Source organism: Emys orbicularis, chromosome 9, assembly GCF_028017835.1.
Source record: "Emys orbicularis isolate rEmyOrb1 chromosome 9, rEmyOrb1.hap1, whole genome shotgun sequence".
Classification (NCBI taxonomy): Eukaryota; Metazoa; Chordata; order Testudines; family Emydidae; genus Emys; species Emys orbicularis.
In genome coordinates, this window is record NC_088691.1 from 94,219,997 (window position 1) to 94,246,421 (window position 26,425).

At 38.5% G+C, this 26,425-nt stretch overlaps 1 protein-coding gene across 1 annotated transcript in view; it reads left to right on the forward strand.

The window, feature by feature from the left end:
* Positions 1-26,425, forward strand: part of NAALADL2 (N-acetylated alpha-linked acidic dipeptidase like 2) — a 550,593-nt gene that overhangs the window by 304,209 nt on the left and 219,959 nt on the right. The window contains exons 6-8 of the mRNA XM_065411094.1: positions 2,510-2,602; positions 7,585-7,790; positions 14,183-14,302. Coding sequence (XP_065267166.1) covers positions 2,510-2,602; positions 7,585-7,790; positions 14,183-14,302 — 419 coding nt within the window. The remainder of the gene's footprint in view (positions 1-2,509; positions 2,603-7,584; positions 7,791-14,182; positions 14,303-26,425) is intronic.

A 26,425-nucleotide genomic window follows, 5' to 3' on the forward strand; every position in this document is an offset into this window, starting at 1 on the left:
TACCAGATTTTTAAAGGTATTTAGTCACATAGTGGTATTTTCAGAAGCATCTGGGTACCTAACTCCCATTGAAATCAATGAGTTTTAGGTGTCTAGGTGCATTTTAAAATCCCACTAAGTGCCTAAATGACAAATAAAACTGACATTTTTGTGCCTAAGTGGCAATTTGAGCATCTAATGATGCATTTAAAAATCCTATTTAATCAACATATTTGAAATTTGACCCAAATATTCTCAGTGTGAGCCTGGGGCAAGATTTTTTTTTAAATGTGAGCCTAATCATTATTTCAGCTTCTAAATAAGTGACTTTGCTCTTCAATAGTGCTGAGGACTGAACAGCTCCCATTACATTCAGTGGAAAACTGCTGAGCACTTTTGTCTTTGTGTGATGGGTAACCATGATTGGAACAAATGGTTATGTATATTAGCTAGGTAACAATTAGCAGGTTTCAAGTCAAGAGAACGTTAAAAGAAAAAAAAATAATCAAAAATATTAATGATATTGATAAATCACTTTCTTTTCTTTTACTTCTGAAGTAGTTTTATGGCTTAGATAAACTTAAAGTGTATTTCAAGCAGTATTAAGCTAAAATCTTCTTATAGCTTGCCAGAGAATTTAGGGGAAAGAGATAATGTTGTCAAGACCTTTAAAGTCTTTCATCAGACGTGTAGCATCAGGAACCGAGATTTGTTGTCAGAACTGTTTAAAGAAAATTAGATTTTACTTTTTTCTGTATATGCCATGGAAACCCCCTTGAGCCTTTTTGTCAGGTGTACTAAGCCTTTAAGCCTAAGCCACTTTAAACTGGAGTACTGTACAGTATGTCTATTCATTTTATTATCTGATTCCAGAACATATCACTTGCCAGAAAAAAAAATTGTGTTGCTTTGTTGTCAGTTCAAGTCTCAGTAGCCAGTGTTGATTAAGACACTGACTCAGAAAAGCATTTAAGCACATGGTTAAGTCTAGTTGTCTTGTGGGGCTTAGCATGTGTTTAAGCTTTGTTGAATTGGGGCCTAATAAAACATACCACTATTAAATGCTGTAGGATTAGAACAAAGAAGTCAAATCAGCTTTGGCTTGAAAATGCTTTAAAAAGAATGAGCAGTTCGGCTCTAGAATGGTTTTATATCCAAAATGGGTCTTGGGAATAATTTGTAGAGCATATACCAGAAAGTGTTTTCAAGTTGTATTTTATAAAAGCCAATGCTGGGAATTCTTTGGATTCATTATTGTGCAAAGCTAGAAATTCTAGTTGAAATTCCAGGTTACAATTTGAGGTTTTTACAAAGCATATAAAACAGCCAAGGCATTCTCCTTCAGGAGTGTCAGTGACACGTATGGCAATACATATCAGAAGGATAAGGTTAATCAGAACACTAACCTTAACATCGGTATGAGACAGGACTAACCATGGAAATTATCAGTGGTGATTATATACTAGTAGGATCTGAATTTTCTATTGAACTGCACTCATAACTTCCACTGACTTCACTGGGCATTTCCGTTGCACTCTGTGTGCAAAGTTCTTATTAAGTTCTTACTGAGTTCTTACACGACTGCATATCCATTGATGATACTGAACATTTTGCCTGCATAAGGCATTGAGTAATAATTTGAAGTTATGACCTGTCATCTATTTTTTTAAACTATTTTCCTAAAAGCAAAGGAAGAATCTCGGCATTATTGGATCTGCTTCGATCATTAACCGGCCATCCATGTCTGAGGTCTAGGAAATGAATGAAACTGAAATGATTTTACTCTGAATATAATTTTAAAATCAACTCATTACAAAAGTATCAGAGAATGAACCTGAACTTGCAAATCTTTCTGATAGACAGACACAAGTTAGTTTTATTTTACATATTCCAATACACTCATCATTTAAACACTCCAGACAGCTCAGGGAGCAAGACTTGAAAACAAACTTTTTAAGAAAATACAACACCGGAAGGATAATAGTCTGTGAGCTTAAGAACAAAACAATCTTTCCACAGAACATTTTATTTTGGTTCAGTCAGTTTTCAGAAAAGGATGTTGATACTGACTTTGGCTCAATTATGCCATTAAGATGTAACTCCAAACATCATGGTGCTGGGGAGCTCCTTAAGAGACTAGAATTGACAGCTCGTATAGGGATGTGACTTGGGTGTGTCCTCCTCTAGTGGTGACTGGGCCACATGCACAGGTTGATGAGGCTACTATAAGCTAAGTAACTAGAGCTGAGTCTTTCAGCTCAGTCAGTAGAGTCTCATGTGTTTGGAATCTAGAAGTCCCTTGTTCAATCCCCACCGTTGAGGTACCAACCAGGGTTGTAGTGTTACCTGAGTGTGGGAGATAGGATAGTTACCTTTTTTGGTCTGCAATCTGTGTAGTTTAGTAAGTGTAAAATATATTCTTCTCTTTCTGTGGGTAGAAAGAAAGAAGGGAAATTGATGGCCTACAGGATTCTGTGGCTTGATAAATGCTGATTTAAAATGTTCACATTTTTTGTTTTTATCTCAACAGAAAAGAGAATAATCAGTCTAAATGTTCAGACAGTCCCAACATACAAGACAATTTCTAATGTTATTGGGTATTTAAAGGGATCTACATTTCCCGGTAAGTAGACCTCTATGACTTCTATTATTACCTTTATTATTATTAATTATGTGTACAACAGTAATCCTAGGGACTGCAATAAAGTATCATGTTCCTGTTGTGCTATTCAAATATTCAATTAAAACGGCTATTATAGCTCCAAATACTTTGATTTATGCCAGGAAACAACAGGAGGATTAAATAGAGAATTGGTTAAAAAGCAAGGAGAGATGGTACCAGTACAACAAGCATGTTTTTGCACAATAAACAATAATTGTCTTTATAAACATTCATGATATTACTGTTTTGTCATTTATGTTAAGTAAATGTCTTAGGATTTCAAATTCTAGAAACTACTTTAGTGTTTGACTTGTTCTATTTAAGCAGTCTATCTGACCTTAGCAAAGGCTTAATTCTTCTTAAGGGTGGACTATTGTTACATTATATTTTTAATTATATATTGGCTAGTATTGCAGGAAGCAGGTGCAGTACATCAGTCAAAATAGTGGAAATCTACGGTTTTTCTTATGTTAGTGGCCAATCCATTTGCAAATTGAATGAATTATTTTTTTAAGAAGTAATTGAATGCAAGAATCTCACTGTGTGTGATTCGTATATGTAGCAGTGGATTGTACTGTGGCTCGATTGTGAATAGATTGCTAATAGAAAATAAGACCTAGAACAAGCTTTAGCCATGTAGTCCAGGACCTAGAACCTACCGAGTTTATAGTGGAGATGATGGACATGCAAACCTTTGCAGTTTTACCTTTGATAAAATTTAAGACCCAGTTCTGCAGCCTTCTTTATGTTAAGTAGTAGCCTATACCATGAGTATTCCCATAGATATCACTCTCGGAATCAGATACTATTCCACATGAATAAGGGTGGCAGAATCAGGCCTCAATAGCAACTGTGACATCAAAACACACTCAGCTCACAAAATTTCACTCAGCTCTAATACTAGTAGTAAAGCGTGCAATTGTGGAGACATCGTATGCACTTTGGTAATACAGAAAATAAATAAATAATAATAGTAATAGGAGGTCATCAAGATCAGCACGAGTAGAACATGAGTGGAATCTCCCCATGAGAACTCTTTGGCTGAAAGGAGGGAGGGCTACTTCAGCCAGTAGTGAAAGCTGCTGTTGTCTGATTGCTGTTTACCAGCATGTGGCAGTGCATTGGTGGTGTCAGTCCAATTCCTAATGGACAAATGGAATCATTCCCCAAACCATCATCAGAATTCCCCGGGTTAGCACTCTTGTTGGCAGTCTCTGTAGAGAGATTGCTGATTTAACTACTCTGTCACAAGAGGTTGTCCATTAAGGTCAGGTTTGAGGCACTGAGGTGGAGTAATAGGGAAAGCTTTCATTATCTTGTCTGTCAGTGAAATAATGGCTGCAGCTTGCAGCACTCTCAATTCAGCACCTTTCACCAGAACTAAGTCCATTTTATAAAAAAATGGAGAACAATTACTATTTGAGTATTTAATTTCAATTAGAGGCTTTATTCCACAAGAACTTGTAATTGATGTTCTCATTTGCTGCATATTTGCAAATGGCTGTCTTGGAAAAATAGCTAAGGTTGAACAGTAGAAAATGGAATTTTTAGAAAAAATCCGTCTACCGACTGAATTGCAAATTAGAAATAGGACAATAAATAAGAAACAAGCATGTATTCACCCCAAACATCAACTTCCTACAGTGCATCTTGTAATACTTTAATCAACTTCAATATTTTGCGTAACACATGAAACTTAATGATAATATATGTAGGTACTTAAGCACATCCTAATTTTAAGAACATGTAGTCACACTGAAATCAAAAACAGACTCCAACGAGAGACTGCTGAGCTGGAATTGATATGCAAACTAGATACAATCAACTTAGGATTGAATAAGGACTGGGAATGGCTGAGCCATTACAAACATTGAATCTATCTCCCCTTGTAAGTATTCTCACACTTCTTATCAAACTGTCTGTACTGGGCTATCTTGATTATCACTTCAAAAGTTTTTTTTCTCTTACTTAATTGGCCTCTCAGAGTTGGTAAGACAACTCCCACCTGTTCATGCTCTCTGTATGTGTGTATATATATCTCCTCAGTATATGTTCCATTCTATATGCATCCGAAGAAGTGGGCTGTAGCCCACGAAAGCTTATGCTCTAATAAATTTGTTAGTCTCTAAGGTGCCACAAGTACTCCTGTTCTTTTTACTGAAATCAATGGGACTCCTAGCTGGTATTGTAGCTGTATCCCTCCCTACTTGATGTTTTCCTGGCACATTTGTTACTTTGGCATTTTGATGTGGTTCTTTTTAGTTTTATGTGTACACGCTATTCTCCCTGGTGCTCCTATGAGTAAAGAGGGAAAGCCAAATTGATCCCTGGTGTAATTACACTGAAGACCAAGGAGCTGCATCAGGGATGGATTTTACTCCATAAAGGCTTCCAATTCTCAAGCCATCTGTTTCGATTTTTAGTTTGAGAAGTATTATAGACAGAGTTAAAAACTCTCCCAGAGCATTTGAAATCCAGCCATAATGTTAAAGGAATAAGGGAAAGCATAAATGTGTAGTTTATTTGCAGGCACGGTGGGGAATTTAAAAAAAGTAATCAAATGTATGTGGGTTTTATAGACTGCAAACAGCAAATGGTCTGCCACTGTACAAAAGGGAGGTGTAACTGACATAGGAAAACACTGTACGAAGTCACCTGTATTTCACCTTTTCTGCGCTGCCCAGTCCTTGCCTATCCTGCCTAAATCCTAACTCTCCACAATACTTGGTGGTTCTTCCTACTCCACTCGGGACCCACAGTTCTTATTTCTCTTTCCTCTCGTCATGCTCTCTCAGTTTCCTTGCCTACTCCAGCAGGTGATTGGCAAGAGAAGCTGCTGCTGCTGCCTATCTGCTACTCTGATGTATGGGTGACTGCTATCCCTCATGTGCTGCTCCTGCAGCCAGCTGCCTCTGGGGGCTTCTGTGCATGTTCAGGTGCGAGGGGTGTGGGCAGGTAAGGAGCTTCAAAAGAGCCATCTGCTGCTGTCCATGCTCCTCTCCATCAGCAGGAACTTCCTGGAGTGACGATGGCATTTGGCAGCTTTCTCAACCACCTACTGATTCTCTGCCATCTCCTGTGAGGTCTCTTTCTATCTTTCTGCCATCCCTTCCTTCCATAGACCATTCAGAGAGGGTGTGAAAGGTAGTCTTTGCATCCCGACTAATCCCTCTGTTATAGCTAGGGTGACCAGACAGCAAATGTGAAAAATCAGGACGGGGCTGGGGGGTAATAGGAGCCTATATAAGAAAAAGACCCAAAAATCGGGACTGTCCCTATAAAATCAGGACATCTGGTCACCTTAGTTATAGAAGTGGTTCCTGCAGGCCCTTGTGGGTCCCTAAGGAATACAGAAGGTGACATTTACATCCATGAAAGCCCTGTCTCCACTTGAGGGATGTTATCCTCATGCTGGTTTAAAGTGTTAGGTCTTCCCAGTGCTATTGCATTATATTAATAATTTTTTTCCTGACACAGGATACAGAAATCTAATTACATTCGTTATATTTCTCATTATATTCAATTATGTATGCTTAGATTTAATTTTTGCTGACAAGCTGTACAGTTTTGTTTTAATGATTCTGTGTCAGTACCACCCAGTGAAATTGTAATCTAAGAAATAGTTGCCTTTACAAATAGATTTTCATTTTTATATTTGTTTAAAAACACATGCAAACAGCCAGGCAATGTGATTAAAAAGTGCTTATGTTGCAGATACATTGCAGCAACCTCTCCAGTAAAACATGATACAGCATTATTGTACTCTACTTAAACAACGTCCCTGGGTATTACATTGACCAAAACTCTGGTAAAAAACCCACTTTGATGGAGAGGAGTTTTATAATTAGAGAGCGCATGTCAAATTCAAAAGTGTTTGTAGGTAGTAATCACAGAAAATATCCCCAAGGAATGTGTAGTATTTAATTTCATAGGCAATTTAACGCGTGGACAGTTTACATATATCCTGTTGCACTTCAGCAAATTGACAAAAAGAATGGATGAATCAGTTTGGATAAAATAAAGGATTCAAAAAACTCCAAGCCCCTTTTGCTCTCTAGAACCAACCTGACACCCAGTGTTTTTTAGGATTCTGTTGCAATCTAAACAGTAGACATGACTCAAGAAGTGAAGATCGGGAAAAGGAATTAAAGTACAAGGGTCATAACTGATGGGTCTGTTTATTTATTAGCATCTAGAGCTGGCCAAAACTCAGAATTTCATAGGAAATCCTGACATTTTGAAATGCCCTTTCTGTCCAACTCAGAACAAAAAGCAAAAATTTCTAAATTTCCTGTAAGACAAAATTAAAAAAAAAAAGAATTCAGAAATATTGAAATGACTTTGTCAAAATGCTTCATTTCAGTAAGGTTGAAGTGCTTAATTTTGATAAAGTCAAAGTTCTTCATTTTTACTATTATCATACAGTCAAAATAATAACATTGATATGGAGTGCTTTCATAATTTTTCATAGAAAATGTTGATGAAATCAATATGTTCCCATGAAACATTTCAGTTTAACCGAATCAGCATTTTCCAATGAAAAACTGTTTTGTCATAAAGTTTTAAATTAACTCCATTAGAGTTGTTTTAAAAGATTGTCAAGTATGTCCAGAGCATTGGATGGATACTCTTCATTGTACTTTTGTATAAATCCAAATAAATAATATCACAGGTTTCTCATTTAAAGCATGTGAACATCTTGATTTGCTTTCTGTATTGGACCACATGTACTTATATTAGGATGGTGTAGGTAAAGTAGAGAGAGTTGTATATATCTTGCACAAATCTTGGTAAGATCATGCAAGCTTATGTTGACATTACTTAAATATCTGTATTAGTAACACCATCAAGTATGGGCATAATACATCCTTTATTTTTGGAATTATTTTACTGTTAAAGTCTAACTGAAACAAATGTTTTGATGGTGTTGTTTTTCTTTTCAGATAGATATGTCATAGTTGGTAGCCACCACAACTGTGTATATGGTTACAGTGGACAAGAATGGGCCAGTAGCACTGCTGTCATCACAGCATTTATACAAGCCTTGATGCTAAAAGTTAAGAGAGGCTGGAGGCCTGATCGGACCATTGTTTTCTGCTCATGGGGAGGAACATCATTTGGCAACATTGGCTCATATGAATGGGCAGAGGTAAAAACTATAAACAGAAAGGAGAGAAAGAGAGAATGTCATTAATGAAAACATTTGATGATGTAGCTATGGAAACTGTGAAAAGCAGACACTACAATATGGCTATATGTGGAAGCCGCAGCTCTATTAAAAACTATTACTTAAGTGGGATAACAGTCTAAACTACCTGTCAGGGTTGTTCCTGTGCAGAACTCAACTGGCACCAATGGCCCGGGTGGACTATAAGCCTGACATTGAGCATGGAGGCCATGCCTGTTCTACACCTCAGGCCTGCCCAGGGACCTTGACTGGAAACCAAGGTTCCAAACTGTTCCCCTCCTCCATGCTGGAGGTTGGAGAGGGGAGCTGCATGATGCATGAGAACCATGGAAACATAATGCCCCACTATGCAGTGCTGTACTCATGTCAGTGTCCATCCAGCCTACTGAGTTACATGGACCTCAATTTGGACCCTTTGAACTCATTATCCTATTGGAACCACGACAGATGCTTCTGGTTGAGATTTTTCCTCCCTCTCTCTCCTAGCGCCATCGAAGTTGCACCCTGGTTAGCTAGCGAGATGACATTTGTTTACTGTGGAAAATGATTAGGAGAATTATATTTTTAGTGGGGAAAAAAAAGACTACTGATAGGGCATTTAACTAATTGCATAAATACTCATAGATCAGACAGCTTCAAAAACACATTGATTAGAGCTGATAGAAAAACAGGAGGATAAGAGGGGAATTTACGATTTTTGTGGGGGAATGATTCTCCACAGGGTGTTTGAAGGCCTGTGGATGTCTCTGTATATCAGTCACATTACCATGCTGTAGTCCAAAATGTCACTTTCAATGCTATTCTTTCCAAAAATGAGCAACATCAAAATAAGGTGATCTTGGGATAAATGACTGATATATTGTGACTGTGATTGGGGAGGTTTGAATAGTAGGAAATAAAAAGGGATCTGAACCTTCATCCAAAATTAAAGCTGAAACCAAATAAGATATAAAGAATCGTTTTATTAATTTAAAATATAAATGTCTATTTCATGTCTGTATATCTGCTGTGTGTGTGTGTATGTGTTTAATTCAGCAGCCATGAACATCTCTATGGGCTTCTCCTTTTTAATCAATCAACTGAAATCCATTGGAATCTTATTTAAGCTGGATAACATTGTTTGATAAGTTATCTTCATCAAGTTGATTTGCCATTCCGTTGAACCTAACAGCCCAAGGAATTGTGTGTGTCAGATTGAATCTAACTTTTAAACACAAATGGGTTGAAAGAGCTACTAACTATGGGGACACTAAAATGTGTATGTGATTAATAGCTTGTACGTATGGAAACTACCAGTGCTCTCACATCCCTCATCCAACTGTCTCCTGGGTGCTCTTTCTCTGAACAAAGCCTGGAGTTGGAGTTATAGTGAGAGAGTGTGTGTGTGTATATATATATATATATATATATATATATATATATATATATATATATATATAATATTCTGCACTTCCATCCAGAAGTAGATCTGGAAGTGGTAAAAATAGCTCAAGAATGTCTTTTTAGAAACAGAAATTACTGTGGGTTTTGTGAAGAGAGCCTATGCTTGAGAAATTTCCATCCCAGTTTTTCAGATTTAGAGGGTTCACCTACGTTTTACATATCTGAGCCCATTTAGAGTTTCCCATTATATCTTACTATTAATCACAATAATCTGTGGCCACATACCATCCATATACTATAGTAATCACTATGACAGACACTCTGGTCATTGGCTAATTGCATATTATCTGTCAATGGGAATAGAACTCATCGGGGCGGTGCTAGAGGAGGACTTGGAGGGGGCTATAGCCACTCCAAAATTTCCCTGAGCCCCTGTAGTCACCCCTTAGCAACTGCCACTCTCCAGCCACTCAGCACTAAAGGCAGAGTGGACAGAGTGGTAGCTGCTGGCCAGGCACCCAGCTCTAGCAGCAGCGGAAAAGTAAGCCCAGGTGAGGGGCTGAGCAGCCCAAGAGTAGGCCCCAGCCCTTGTCCCAGCCTGCTGGAGTGCGCTGCCCAGGGCAGTGGAGGGTCTGAGGCTCCCCACAGTGGCCCAGACTGACCTGCTCTGGCCTGGGCTTCTGGGCCCCTCCCCCCATGGTCACTGGTTCCCCAGGGCTCTGCCAGCCCTAGAGCTGGGTCCCTCTGCCCAGGTTGCTCTTACCAGCTGTGAGCCACCAGGCCTATGATTGGCCTATGAACAATGGGCATGGCAATGGGGCGGGGCCTCAGAGGGGGGCAGGGCTTCATGGCAAGGCGGGGTGCAGCCCTCCCCCCCCCAATTTTCTGTCTAGCTCACCTAAACACCCCCACTGGGAAGAGGCTGGCACCACCCCCATGGAACTCATAACCTTGGGCTCCCGAAATGTGGCTGTGAACAAAAGGAAGTTTAATAGGCAGAAGGCCAAGACTATAGCAGGGTTCAAAAAAGAACTAGATAAATTCATGGAGGACAGGTCCATCAGTGGCTCTTAGCCAGGATGGGCAGGGATGGTGTCCCTAGCCTCTGTTTTCCAGAAGCTGGGAATGGGCAACAGGGGATGGATCACTTGATGATTACCTGTTCTGTTCATTCCCTCTGGGGCAGCTGGCATTGGCCTCTGTTGGAAGACAGGATAGTGGGCTAGATGGACCTTTGGTTTGACCCAGTATGGCTGTTCTTATGTTCTGAACAGAGCAGCTGTGTTAGCTTCCCAACCAGTTGATGGAACTGGTAGAAACCTGATCGGGTCTGATGTATATTTCATCCTTTATTATTATTAAGCTTGATTTTTATATATAATTTTGATGGATAATATCAGTGTTTATTTTTAAGCATTATTTCAATTTTTATCTATTTAAATGTTCAACTATGGGCCTTAAGCATTGTATTTATTTTTTGTATTGATTTGAATGTTCACAGTTGCAGGAAATTATGAGGGGTCAGACAATGGGTAGGGGCTCAGACAATAACTATTTAACAGCGCGAATGTTGAGAGTCAAAAATTAAAGCTTTATTGCCATTAAAACACAAATTGTCAATATCATATATCAAAATATACAAAGTAAATAAACTTTCATGAAACTTTAAATTCTCAAGCAGCATTTTTCATACTTTGCCTATCTGTAAATTTTGATTATCAATGGAGATATTTTTTGTTGGTTTGTGTGCATATGGTGAAATCAACATTTATTTATAAAAATCTAATTTATCCAAGCCTATTTATTATGTATTGCTTGTTAAGCCATAAGTGGTGCTTGGAATTATATCTAAAAGATGACATTGTCTAAATGGAAAGACAACACAAGAAGCACTGTGAGACCAAGAGGGTGGTGATAGCTTAGGGGGCTTTTTCCCCCTCATCAATGTTTAATATTTGTGAGCATCATAGGTCATCTTCTTGTTCTGCATCTGCCACTTGTAGAGTTTGTTCTGTTGATTGTTCTCTCTGAGGAACAAACTGTAGATGTCAACGGTTTCTGTTGAACTCTCCACTGTCAGTCTCAGCCACATATGAGCTGAGTGCTGAATTCCTTTTCTTTATGACAGCTGAGGTTGTCCATTCCTTTTCTCCATCCAGTTTGACATGAACACAGTCACAAGGTTCTTAACTGACAGTTCTCTAACTGATTGACATCTGTTGTAAAAACGTTTACCTTTTTTTTACCCCATTTGGCTACTCTCTTCATGTCTGGCCACTTTGGAGATAGATTCTTTTCCAAAGTTGGAACAGTAGTTCTGAGTTGTTATCCCATCAGGAGTTGTGTTGGACTATATCCAGTAACAGTTTTGATGTTGATCTGTAACTCAGAAGGGCAAGGAATGGATCTTCCTGTTGTAAGATTTCCTTTTCTGGCTTTACAGCTCTATCAGCCTCTCCATTTGCTTTTGGGTAATGTGGGCTTCTAGTAATATGATCAAAATCATATTTCATTCAGAATGAGTTAAATTCAGCAGCAGTGAATTTTGGTCCTTTGACCGTCACTGAGATGAGCAAAAGTGCACTTCAGTTTCTTGATCACACTGCAACGTGTTACATCTTTCAAATATGTTATTCCTATATACATGGGGGAAAAGTCCACAATGACCAGGTGATCATTGTGGAATTCTCATCATTTAGAGAATGATGTTCTCTAAATTCACATAAATCTTCCGCTACTCTTTTCCAAGGTCTGTCTGGTTGAGGTGGTGTTATTAAAGTTTTTGTTTGGTGTGTTGGTCTGTCAGTTCTGCAGTGTTCAGATGCAGATACTTTATTTTTTACATCATTGCTGATGCTTGGCCACCACACTGACTGGTTGGCCCATTTATGGCATTTAGTGAATCCTTGATGTCCTTCATGGGGATGAGATTTAGGATTTCTCCTCTCATTTCATTTGGAATTATGATGCAATTGCCTTTAATCATGAGACCATTTGACTTTCTTAATTGTCCAGGCAACGCAAAGCAGTCTCCGGTCACTTCACATACTGGGCTAGCCACCCCTAATGTAATTTAGAACTTCCTGATGTTGCGTGTCTGTCAAGGTTGCTTTTTGTAGCTGGTATATTCTCTTTTCTGACACTGGTCTGTAAGTATCAACATAGGCTTTTATGTTGTCTTTGAGCTCACAGGTAGTTGAGTGCAATGCAGGGCTCCATGACAGAATGCCTGCTACTATCAGATTTTTCCCAGGAACATATGTAGCCACAGGCGCCGACTTCCCCTCTGCCTCGTGGGTGCTCGACCCGCCCTGTCCCGGCCCCTGTCACACCGCTTCTCACCCCTGCACTGCCCTCGCCCTGCCCCCATTCCACCTCTTCCTCCAAGTCCCCGTCCCCTTCCCGCCCCCATTCCACCCCCTTCCCCCAAGTCCCCGCCCCTTCTCTGCCATCTCCCGTGAGCACGCTGCATCCCTGCTCCTCCCCCTCCTTCCGGGAAAGTCCTAAGCAGCGCCAAACAGCTGTTAGGTGGCGAGGGGGATGGGAAGTGCTGGGAGGGAGGGAGAGGAGAGGGGAGGGGGCAGGAGGTGGGGGGTGGCTTGGGTGCCGAGCACCCGCTAATTTTTCCCCATGGGTGCTCCAGCCCCGGAGTACCCACAGAGTCGGCACCTATGTAGCAATTGGGTTAAATCATATTAATCTTAGCAGTAGATGTTGGCATCTCAGCAGTGCTTGATGCAGGGCTCACAGAAGGCCACCCCAGCTGTATATGGCATTAACTGCACTATACACTTTTATCTGCTGGGTATTCCCTGACATTTAGAAATAAAGTTGCAGACTAAGTAAACCACATCCAGTGTCTCCTGTCCTCCTTCTGGTGTAGCCGAACAATGAGAGAAGGAAGTTTCCATACATACAAGCCATTAATCGCGTACATGTTTTGGAGTCCCCATGACTAATAGTTATTTTAGTTATCACCCAGGTGTGTTTAAAAGTTAGATTCAATTTGACATGCACAATTCCTGGGCTGTTAGCTTCAACAGAATAGTAAATCAGCAGCAACTCAATGAAAATAACTTATCAGACATGCTATCCAGCTTAAATAAGATTCCAATGGATTTCCGTTGATCAATTGAAAAGAAGAAGCCTGCAGTGAAGTTCCTGGCTGCTGAATTAGAATAATAGATAAATAAAGGGTTAATTGCTTATCATTTGTTGGAAGCAGTTAGCACTTATCAAAACCTCATCCTTCCAAACTGATTATTCTTCAAAAACAAGAGGGGAGAAAAAAATCAAGTCGAAAGAATCCATGTGACTGAGTGGGAGCAAAATTTGTTTAGTTCCACTTCAAGTCAGCTTTACATCAGATGTAATGGTGCTACCCCCCTTCTGTTCAATATAAAGAGCCACTTCATGCAAAGAGCAGCTCATTATTGAGAAAGCAAAGAGGATCTTTTAAAAAAAATAATTGAAGTGGTTCATACATACTACTTCCCTTGTTTAAAATGTAATCAAATGACAACACTGGATAAATTATGCAATTCAAATCTGAATTTGGGCTCCTGGTCTGAAAATTCAAGTGCATTTAACTGTTTGATAATGATTACTTTTGAAGTTTGGCTTCTGTCAGGCGCAAGTTTAAAAGCCCTTCTTGTTGTTTCACAGTGTGTAATGTTTTCACTCTCGGCTTTGCAGCTATAGTCATTCTTAATTCCTCCAGGGTCTGTTTGCATTTTGTTCAGATGATGTGTGAAATGGAATTATAACTTTTGCTACAGAGAAATAAAACTCAAATATCCTTTGAAGTTTTTAAAATGATATTATAGGAAAATGAAGTTAAGTAATACTTAGGGAATCGTAGTGGAGGAAAAACATAGGGTATATTTTTTCCCTTAAAGGAACTAAAGTAAGAAAACAAGCCTTAATTATAATCATGCATATTAATAACCATTGCTGTGCTTGTGTTGTAGGATCTCAAGAAAGTTCTCCAGAGAAACGTTGTGGCTTATGTTAGCCTCCATAACCCAGTAAGAGGCAACTCAAGTTTGCATCCTGTAGCATCGCCTTCCCTTCAGCAACTGGCAACAGAGGTTAGAGATATGATATTCTCCTTACAGCTCAGCTTCTCCGATGATACAATTCTTCCATTTATGTTGGTTGCTTTTACTTAATTTCACAATGAGATCCTTCTGAGTGAATACTGACAAATAGAGTTTAAGGCCAGAGGGACCACTACACCATCTAGTCTGACCTCCTGTGTATCAGAAGCCAACACCACCACCCACACAACCAAAATTAGACCCAAGTCTTACAGCCCACAGGCAACTAGACTATTATGTGCCACAGAAAGAAAACATCTTCACTGTAACCTTTTTGATATTCAGTGGCTGTTTTCAATCAAGTAAACACACTAACCAGACTTAAATATACTTACCATACAGATTAAACAGTGGGCAGAAAGGATAACCTACATTTCTATACTAGCTCTACGGAAAGCCCTCAAGAGTTCATTATACTAAGTCTCACTACACTTGCATGCCCTTCAGCTTTTCCACTTCTTGGCAGCTTTAAAGTAACATATTTCCTATTCATTAGCACAATTCACATTTTCCTCTTCCTTTTATGATCTTTAAAAGCTGTTTATCAAATGACATTTAAACTTGTAAATTTACCAGCGGTAACATTTTGCACAAAGAGAAACAATTACTGCTCCTATAATCAGCAGTGTGTAAAGTCAATAGGTCAGATTCTGAACTCTATTACAGCACTGTAGCTAGCAAAAAGTCATTGGAGTTATTCCACAGTTACCCTGGTGTAACAGAGCTCAGAAATTGGTCTAATAACCTTTCTATAATTTCTCAAAGGGTTACAGAATTCAATATCATTTTAAATGAAATGGAAGTATTTTGAAGAATGTTGAATGAAAACCCTACTAGAGCTGTGCAAATTTTTCATGCAAATAGATTTTTGGTTAAAAATGTGCATTTGGTGAATGGTTTTGGTAAATAAATAAATTTAAAAAATTGGAAATGCTGAAATGGTTTGTTTCAGCATTTCCAAAACAAACTATTTAAAATGTCTAAAACACCCTCCCCCTCAATGGAAATAAAACATTTTGTTTCCGCAAGAAATTAAAACAATAATTGTCATATGCAAAACAAAATTTCTTTTCAATATTCTTGGTTCAGCCACCAAACTGAAAAATCACTCTTTCACCCAGCTCTACATCTTGCATTTTAGTTGTTTTTCCCAGGACATATTTCAGACTGAATAGATTAATGGGAATACATAGAATTTGCCACCCATATTTCTACCTGTTCTCAGCTGGTACCTTATTCTTTTTTCCCATTATCCTGATTTATTGTTATATAAGAGAATCAGAAGCTGCAGATTGACTGAAGCAGTGGCATCATATCTGGGAACACTGCGTTCTAGTACTTATGAGAATGATATTAAAACATGGTATCTTTTGTCACTTCATAGGAGTTGAGCATAGGCTGGACATTTTGAAGGTAACCAAGCCACCCATGTATTTCAGTGCCAATTTTTCTGTTTTCCATACTCATGTATGGGAAAGAACTAAGGAAGGAACTCTGATAGTCAATTACTTGTTTATTCCTATCGTAAACAGTGTGTCAAATTTCTGTAGCCAAACACAGTTCAATGCTGAAGGAATAAGATGCTATTATCAGTGAAAGGTGAACCAGTTAATCTAAGGGTGTTTCTATGCTTTAACCTCAGGGTTAACCCCAGGGTGTGATTCCTAGCTCAAGGAGACTTAAATGCATAGAATGTAGCTGCCACATCACAAATGGCAGGAGGGGCTAGCCATCCCCATTATTTACCTGTCTGAGACCCTAAGTACATAATCAGGTTGGATAGCCCAGCCTGCTGGTCATGCTGCCACAGCTGCACTCTATTATTAGCACACTAGCTCAATGAGAGGTAGCGTAGTGTGAGTATGTCTCATCAAGCTGGGAGTCACACCACCAGGTCAAAGGGTAACATACCGGCTAATAAGAAGGGACCCGAGTCTGACTCACAAGTTGGATTAATTTAGCTTTCCTGGGCACCTTCTACTTGTGGATCCCAGCCTACATCAGAAGCAAAAATTCTGGAACAGAACAAAGAAAGATATTCTCTTGTCCGGGGCTTGTGGGTTCCAGGCAGGACTGACTGATTACTGACATCTAAGATGACTCTTCCCCCACCTCAGGAAAAAAGGGGGCCTTTTGGGGCTGAACATGGTATACAGAACCATCGGTATGATTACAAGCGTTACTGGGACCTATCAAGGGTCATTTTGTTATAAAGGTTTAAAGAGATGTTTAAAAAAAATAATGAGTGGTGCCATGTTGATAGACTGCAAATCTCACTATGGAGAATTTGCAATCTTGTTTCGGTGAAAACGATCCAGCTCCTCTCAGAAAGTTTGCAGTTTTAAATCATATATTTAAGGCATTAAGTCCATGAGGCATTCTGTTTTTCTGATAAACACTGTTTGTTTTGTTACTTTGTTTTCCTACCCTACCCCATCCTGATTATCTGTCTGTTTTGTCCACCTGTTTTACCTCATCTAATGCCTAAGTGGTAAGCTCTCTGAGGCAGGGACTGCCTTCTTTGTTACTTGCTTGTATAGTGCCCAGCATAACAGGGCCCTTATCCTTGACTGGGGTCCTAGGTGCAATTGTGATATAGATAATAATAGTAGAAATAAAATGCTGCCCTGTGCTGGAAGGCAAATGAAAGCTCTCTCTCTCTTCTCCCACTCTGCCCCAAACACCAGCATATTCTTGGAAATATTGGAGGTCAATCCTCAGTCCCGTACAATGATGTCTATGGTAGCAGTAGGTGCATTATATAGGACTTTTCCCCCAGCCTTTCTCATCATTCATGTAGCTAAGGAATCCTGAGCAAGGCTAGATCATCATCACTCTTTCCTACCAGGAGCCAGCTTTTTCTCACCCAATGTGCCTTTTTATAGCAAGGGCAATATTTTGTCTAAACAATGCAGTTATGGGTTTCTGCATTCTTCTCTGACACACAAAAATGTTGAAGAAACAAGACAATGTTAAAACACCACAAAGGGAACCTGTATTTTTTGTACAGTGATATCATTTTTAATGAACACAAATGCCATACTGGTTGTGACATTTAAAAAAAATGATGTGAAGTACTGCTTCCAAACACTAGCCAGAATTGTTAGTTCATGTCAAGTATATCCTGAAGGATGGAAAAGCCAGACACAGATCTTTCGTCTGTTCCCAAGGGTGCTCTCAATTTGCCATCTGCTTAGGACACTTCCATGCTACTCCCTTTAAAGAGAAGAATGATCCTCTTATAAAGAATATTAATATCGCTTCCAGTAGTTGCTGAAAAGGCCAGATATTTATGGGATTATCTCAAAGGTACATCAGCTTAAATGGAGTGAGTTCTGTTTTTTTTGGAAATTGCCTCCTCTTGCAGAAATTGTCAATTCATTCATATTAGATTCTTGCTAACAGAGGCAGGTTGTAAAAAGTGCTTAAAAACTCCAGCAAGAGCCAAAGATAATTGTAAATACTGTAGTTTATGTTTAACAGTTCATCAGAAACAGGGTCCTTTGAGAACAGCCTTGTTAGAAACTGGAGCTGAAATCTGTAATTCAGGGTTTATAAACCTGTTTTTAAAAGGGAACGGAGAAATGGCTATTCTGGTTTTGCCATATAGAAATGTGAAATATTGTGGACCCATGGCAGGTATCCATGGCATGAAAGCACCTCTTCAGCTTCTCAACACAGCAGCACAACTTGTGTCACTTTTCTACTCCTAAACAGGACTTTCCATGCTAGCTTTGCCAGAGGGTCTCAGAGACCACCAGCAATATTTTGTTAAATACTCAAAACACACACACACACACACACACACACACTAAATAAATAAATAAATAAATAAATAAATAATGCAAGAACATCACTGTTCTGAGGACCTAAAATGCTTGTTTTCGGTGTTTGCTGCAGGTTAAACACTGGGGATCCTTGGAAACTAGGAAGGGGAGGGAAACAGAATGGGAGGATGAAAGCAGAGCTAGTTAAAAAACAAAAAAAAGTAAAGGAGGGGGGCAAATTTTTAACAAAACTCTTGCAAAAAATGTGTCTCCTTCCCTTACACCCCTGAGACTAGAGGCCAATTTCCCTGACATGCTGCCTGCCTAAAAGGATTGCTTGTTTTCCTGTGGATAGATGATTGGTACCTATGTAGAATAGCTGGTACAGATGAAAACTAGCTGGCACAGAAATCCTGGAGTTTTAGTGTGTAGCTTTCTTTAAAGATTTTTTTCCTCTCCAGTTTTAATAAATACCATTTTTAATTTAACCATTTAACCAGTTCTACTACAGTACATCCATAAGGGAAAACAATAATTTGTTTTGTTCTGTGAGAGGATGTTGGGAAGAAAAATATACTTCTCCCAGAGCACTCAGCTATGGCAACTTGCTAAGAAATGCCACCAAAACACTGACTGCAGTCAGCAGTGACATAGGGAAAGCTGATTTGAGTGCAAAGAGTGTGGCAAGGATAGGGCACCAAATGTTATACCCCACATGCAATGAATACAGGGCATTTCTCATTTGTTTCTGAGCATCTCTAAAGCAGACCTAACATTTTCATCAGTCTATCTCCTAGAACAAGCTCTCTTCTCTCTTTCTAGCAAGGAGAGGCCACAGAGAAAGGCATCAAAATTGGATCTTCAGATCTCTCAAGAACAAACTATTTCTATGAGGTTTCAGGCACTTTGTGGTTTTGACTGAGTTCAGAATCTCTCTCTCTCATATTAGAGGTTAATAAACATTTTTAATCTGCTAAAAGGTTCATTTCAGCTTCTCAGCCCAAGAGATGGGCAGTAGTTTGGAGAGGTTCATATTATATCTTTTGTCCATCTCTAGACGTTTACTCAATGAGAAGCTAACAGGATGGCATACCCCAAGACCCTGAATAGAGTCCCACGCAGGATTTTTCTGCTGACCCACACTAGCCTTACGTGCCAACACCATGCATTAACATTCAGGGTAATTACTGCTGAATCATGCTGTCTGGTGGGTCCATTCGTCCCAATAAAAGAGTTGGGAGTGTCTCTTTGGGGAGAGGCAAGTAGGGACCTAAGGCAGAGGAGGTCCTGCAGGGAAACTCTAGGAACAGCCAGCGTCAGAAAGGAACTTCAAACTGAGATTTCGTCAGTATTATTATTATTGAGTTACCAATAACACCAAGTCCAGGGAGGTGGTGAGTTGGGTACTAACTTGGGATCTGTGAGTTCTGTGGAAGGACAGAGTAAGGACTTGGTCTGTTCAGAGGAATATTTTTTTAGAATAGTTTGTTATATAGAAGGTCACATCTTCATTTAATTAGCAGATTCAGAGGGGGTGTTATTTCTTGATACAGAAACAATCTGCAAGTACTAATTTCATGTGCCTGTCAGTTGGAATGTTCAGTGGGATTCTGTCTGAGAAACTGAATTAAGCAAGAAGGCTAATTTAAATATTTGGATTATTTAACCAAAGAGGAATTCAAACAATTCTGAGACCTTGACACGTTTAGTGTGAACTCTTTTTATTCAGCCATGCTAATTACTGTCCACATTAATGAAAGAGAGATACTGCCAAGTAACATTTGTGCCTCTGACTATTTTTTAAGGAAAGTTATAATTTACTCACTTGCTGTGTTAATGAATCACCATTTGCTGGCAGATTGTCATTGGCAATTCAGGATTGTTTGGTGCTGGCAATCTGTCCCCCTAAATAAGACTATTAGTGGATTTGTCTAGAATTAACATTTCACAAGTATAAAAGTTACTGTGACTGACAAATTAATTGTCATTTTCTTTTCAGCCTGATGCTATGGTCAGTGCTGATAACATTCTAGAGCAATTATTTTTACTGAATCCAAAAAACCCTGCTGATTCTTTCTTTCTTTCTGAGAAAAACAGCTACTGAAAACCTCCACTAAATCCCTCCAAAAAGCCATGAGGATTTTATGAGATGAAACACAAAGCACATATACTATGCCATTCACCTCATAATTATATTCACCGCCTTGCACTTTAAGCAATGGGGAGGTCGGAGGGGGTGTCATTACCAGATGCCCTGTGCACCTTCTGGAAGTACCTCGAGTCTACCAAACCAAGCTCCCTGCTCCCATTTCTCTCTTTACAGTCACAGTGATACCACCAATCCTCCTTTCTCTTCTGGGCTGTTTCATAGTAAGTATAGTTTTTTATTAAAAAGTCAACAAAATGGCCTGAAAAGGCTAACGTTGTTTTTTTTGCCGCCCCCCAACATTTTTCATGTGTTGTTTTGGTTATTGTTTTTTCTCCCATCTTCCTCTTTTTTTTTCTTTTTCCCCAGAACTCCTTTTTTCTTTTTGCCATTTGTCATTGGAAAAGGTATGCGGGGAAGGGGAAGGGAAAGAAAAGAGGGAAGAAAACAAAACCCAAACAATTGAAAAAACAAACATTTATCAAAGTTATAAAAACATATATAGTCAGCAAATTTCTAATTGTTTTATAAACAATGTTTTAAAATGTGATGTTTTTCAAATTTTCCATGAAATACACCATTTTTCTATCAGCTCTGCTAGTAAGCCTAAGACATGTAAAAAGAACCTTGAAGATCTCATCACTTCCCTCTTCGCTTTTTAAAATAGTGAACTTTGATTCACAGATTGAAGGTGGAGCCAAACAGTTCTAGTATCAAAGTACTCTCAGGTATGTCATATAAATATGTTATATGTCAAATATGCCATATAAATACTTGACAGGGACACACAAGTTCAAAAAATAAAACTCCAAAGCCTTGAGATTTTTGTATTGAGTGCATTTTATAAATGCACATTATCATTTATTAATTATATTGTTGCCTTTTCTATTTTAAGATGAACTTTTAACAGAAAGTATCTTACTTCAATAGATGTAGCCTCTGATAGACAACCTTATGCATGGTTGTGTTGTAAATCTTTAATTTATTTTAAGTCAAGCCATTGATCATTTGGCCTTCAAAAGATTATCATCTTTTAGCAGAGTTTGAACTTTTCTCAGGGTGCTTCCACATGAGAGACCAGTGAACAATAGGACCTAGCCAGTCCAATTTTCAAATATTTCAGGAGGGCTTGGGGGTAAATATTGGAGTCTTTCCATCAGTTTAGACAAAAAATATCCAAAGAGCCCACATTTTAATTTTTTCAACAAAAAATGCTTTATAAGCAAAATAAAACATTTGACAGAAAATTTTCATTTTGGTTTAATGTTATGGTTTTTCACTGAAAAAAACTAAACATTATTGTGGGGTGAAAATCCTGCAAAAAATAACTGGAATTTTTCAACAACCCCTATTGAAAACGTATGTGCTGCAGATAATGTGTGACTTTCACATTCATTTTGGTTTTCAGAAATTAAAGTTATCTTAGTTTGACCTCAGATAAAAATATGTCTTAAGTAGCTCCTAACTTCTTTGTATTTTAGAAATTATAGATGGAGAAAGATCTATTAGGCTTCCTACTCTGTTCTTCAACCAATGCAGGATCTTTCCTTCTAGAGGAATGCTTTGTCCAGGCTAGTTCAAAATGACTCATGCAATAAGGTATATTATTTACAAGAACAGTTTTCTCCTTTAAAAGATGGTTATTCATTCTAATAAAATACATTATTTGAAATGTCTCCTGCTATGCTGTCTAAATACGCCATAGCTCAATTTCGTGTTATTACTTCTCATTATTTCCCTTTGAAATTGTCTTCTTCATGACAATAAAAAGTCTTTCAGGTAGATAGTTGAAACTGAACTTCTAGTGCTCATGAAAGATGCCAGACTCACAGCCCTGCAGATTTTAAATCCTCTGGTTCACCAGAGATCGGGTACAACTTCACTGAAAACTGTTCTGCCACTGTTCTGCCACTGTGCATTAATTTGAACAGTAATGATCATTAACTGCTAGAATGTCTCTAGCAGTTGGAAAGTAGTTCAGTCTTCATGGCCTGCCTATCACTTTCCTTTACTGCTGGATCTCTCAATAACGATAGCAATTGTGGTGGTGTAAGAATCATCCAATAGGATATGAACTGATATTACCAGCACATTTCACATAGGCCACTGAACAGCCATAAAATAACTTTCTGAGACAACTCACTAGAGCTGTCTTCAAATATCTAGTCACCTAGATTCGAAAAGCTCCCTGTCCTGTTACCAATTCCCTAAGCCATCCAGTCCTTCAGTAAAATAGTCTTAGTCAGTGATATGCTGGAAGAGGCATTCAGGAACCCCATTTTGTCATCAAATTGAACAGATGATTACGATAATTTCCCAAGTCTTGTATGGAATCTACCCTTCCTTTGGATAACACTAATTCCAGAGCTGACTTACTGCTGGAGGGCATAAAATACTTCGGAAGAGCACAGTTATGCCATTGACGTAGACCAAATTGAACCAAATATTTCACAACTTTAAAAAAGCTGTCTGAAGAAGGATGCTCCCAGACTCCGCTACAAGGACATCACCTCTCTGTCTCCCATTCCAATTAAACAAGTTGAACACTGTGCTGTAACATCTATTATATAAAGAGTTTTCAGGAACAAAAAATTCCAGCCAACTACATGTAATATAAGTTTGTTTGCTGAGCTATCTTACCTCCTTCCTATCAGAAATATATTTGTTTAATTGATCACCCAAATATATTGTCCTATGAGTACACACACTTTTGGGATTTGGGGTTGATCATGTGTAAAGAGGAAAATTTTTGTGGCTTCTTAAAATATTAGTAGCGTATCTCTGCAGTTTTCCCAAGGTTTCTAGAAAAAAAATATTTCAGTACTTCAAACAGGTCAGATCCTTCAAACCTCTGTTTCTTGAAACATAGCCACAAAGATGACCGCAAAATCTGTTTTGGAGATTTCTATTTTAAGATGTAAATGCTTAGGTACTCCATGTCTTTGTACTGTCTCTTCCTCTTGGTGGTGGATATTTTATTGTATAATTACTTGGAGAAGGTTAAACTTTTAGACTTCAATGGGGAATTTGGCATTAGAAGAGTTGAAACATTCTCTTCTGAGGAACTTTAACCAGAAACATTAGCTTTCACATCTCAGTGTCAACACAGAGTTTAAGCAATCATTAGATTGTGAGGTTTCTAAGGTCATAATGAACTTGGGTACAGTGAATCTTTCCAATTATTCAGGAAGCTGGTTAAATCCCAAAGTGTCTGGGTGGTTGTTTTTCAGTATTAAATCCAAAATTTCTAAACGTCTTTTGACGGATGCAGTCTTGAAAATCTATTAGCCTTAAACATGTAACAGTTACAGCTCTGAAGGACTTTCTATCAGCCAAGACCTCAATAAAATTAAAAAAAACAGGTGTTTCTGATCAAAAAAAGGAAACTGCACATAGGTCAAAAACAATTACACCTTTTATAACAGGAATTATATTTTCAGAGAATCAGTACATCTACATAGACGTTAGTGGGAAGTTTAGTATTTGAAATGGACTAATACAGTTGTAAGCATGTGATTGTGCTTCATTAACTTCAGTTTTGCAGAAGATTATCACGTCAGGCACATGACTCTCTAGGTAATATTTTAACTGACTTAAAATGGCACAAAAATGTATGTAAGGTAGAAGATGCTGTGTGAGTGACCATATCAGAACAGAAACATGTATGTTGCTTTAATTTACAGTATGCTTGTATTGCTGTAAATAAAAACAAATTTCTGATTCATTATCAAATAACAATTATTGAGTGCAAAGCAGGGCATTTGTAATGGAGAATTCTAAATATGTCTTGCTGAACTGAAGTAGCCAACTAGCTAATGAACCTGGAATTAAAGGTCCTGTGTTAAAACACAGCTTGATTAAGCTTGGAAGAGTCTCCCACTCTCTATCATCCAAGCTTTTTTCTTCTCCTCCAAATTCCTTCTTCAAACTCACTTTCATTTCTCACCAGTGATCTATTCTTTGAGCTATTGTCCCATGGTTTTTCTTGTGTTTGAATATAAACATTTCAGGGCAGGGGCATGTCTCACTTTGTTCGTAAAGTGCCATCTATTGTAATGTTATGGTGCAATTATTATTATTATTATTATTTTATTTATTATTATCATTGACCTAGTGAGGTTAAAGATTTAATTCCTATCTCACTACTAACACTGTTGAAAAACAGGTGTAACTCAGCTGATTTAAGTATAATTACTCCTGGTTTATACTGTGGTAAGGGAGAGGAGAATTGGGTTCTGGGTTATTTCCCTGTAAGAATGACAGACAGGGTTCTGCCCCAACTCTGTTTCAGAAAAGTGTCCCTTGCATTCTCTGGGAAGAGAGAATTATGTCCGGGTTGGAATAGAACTACAGAACTACAGAATGCATCTGTGACTGGGTGCCTGGATGGGCCACACTGAGGATGCTATACTCAGGGCAGACTACAAGGAATAGGGCAGAGAATCTTAAAAAACTGGTTTATTCTATATTTAGATTCACCAAACCAGTAACAAAACAGCTTCTGTAATACCATACTAGTTTCCAAGAAACCAAATAAAGTCCCCTTTAAGCATCCCAGCCCTTGATTCCCATATAGACAGCCAAGTCTAATATAGTGAGTGGTTACTGAAAACCAGATTCAACATATATTAGGTCCACCCATCCCAAAGGACCGGACACTGATCCCCAGGTTAATATGAGTTTCACATCTTACCCAATAATCACACAGATGCCAATCCTTTAGTAACTAAAACTATAGGTTTTAATAATAAAAGGAAAAAAGAAGGAAGAGAGTTGCAGTGGTTAAGAGATCAGTATACATACAGATATGTGAAAAGTCCTTAGGTCAGTTTCATAGTAGAGATGGGCAGGCTGCTGATGTATAAAAGTCTTTCTAGAATCAATTTAAAAGCTTATAGTCCAATAGGCAGCCTAGGGGAAGAGTTTGTTCAAATTCTTCCATGAGAATTCCAGGGTAAATTCAGAGTAAACCTGGAGACCTCCAGAGACCTTAACCTCAGGGTTAATGATTGCTGGTCTAGGACATCTCTTTGAAATTCACATACAAGTAGATTGTTTTGATTACATTTGAGTGCCTCTTGTTAAGCTGTTATGGGTCACACCCCAGTTGATCAGTCAGTCAGTGTCACAGCATCTGATCCTGTACATCAGAGACTGGTTGTCAATGGCATCAACTAATCAGAGGTAGGCAGATGACATTAGGCAACTTCTGAATGATGCAAGGAATCAGTTTGCTTCATGAAAAGAAAACTAACGTGAATGTTGTCTATTCTTATTTTTGTTAAATACAATACTGATCATCTTGCTTTTGACCCTGTATGCAGTATATCTAGTCACTATTTAAAATACCTATAAAGGAAGGTACTACAGAATTTTCTTCTCCAGAGGTACAATTCATCCTCCTACTCATGACCTAACAAAGTTGAAAGCCAGCTGTTATATTTATGCACAGATATAAACGAACATGTGTGGGTATCTGTGTGAGATAGATAGAGGACAACTACCATGGTGGAAAAAAAGTATAATAGTACTTATTTCCTTACATCCAAACCTTAAAACAGTCGAGCAGAATACAGCCATAGTTAGAGATGAATACAGCCTTAGGGTAGAGACGAGCAGTATACAACTTCTCACCACCTATAAAGGACAAACTGGGCTTCTGTGAGAGACACATGGGAATTCCACATTTTATTTTCTTTAATATGTGCTTTTAAAAAGACACATGGGGGATTAGATAGCTCAAGGGATTGGTGCCAGAACATGGCATGTTTTGGGTCTGCGTCACCAGTTCCAATCCAATCCAGGATTTCGTCATTAGTAGTTTGCTAACCTATGGAAATGGTGGCAGTTTCACAGCAATTCCTAATAGGCAGGTATCGCCATTCCAAAAATACTGTCTGCACTGATGTTAATTGACATCTTCAGCAGAGGTACCAGGCAGTAATATGAATGGTGTGGAGACCTGGCTATTCAATCTCCCACTAGAGGGAGTCCATTCAGGTCATGATATGAGACTAGAGCTGGTTGGGATTTTTTCAGCAACATGCTTTTTTTTTTTTTTTTTTTTGGTCGAAACCAAAACATTTTGCGGGAATGTATTAGTTTCAGTGAAACACTCGGGGAATGTTGTTCATGTCTAGAATGGAATTTCTGATCAAAACATGACTGTGAGTGAGTTCCCACCCTCCAACAGTCAAGTGG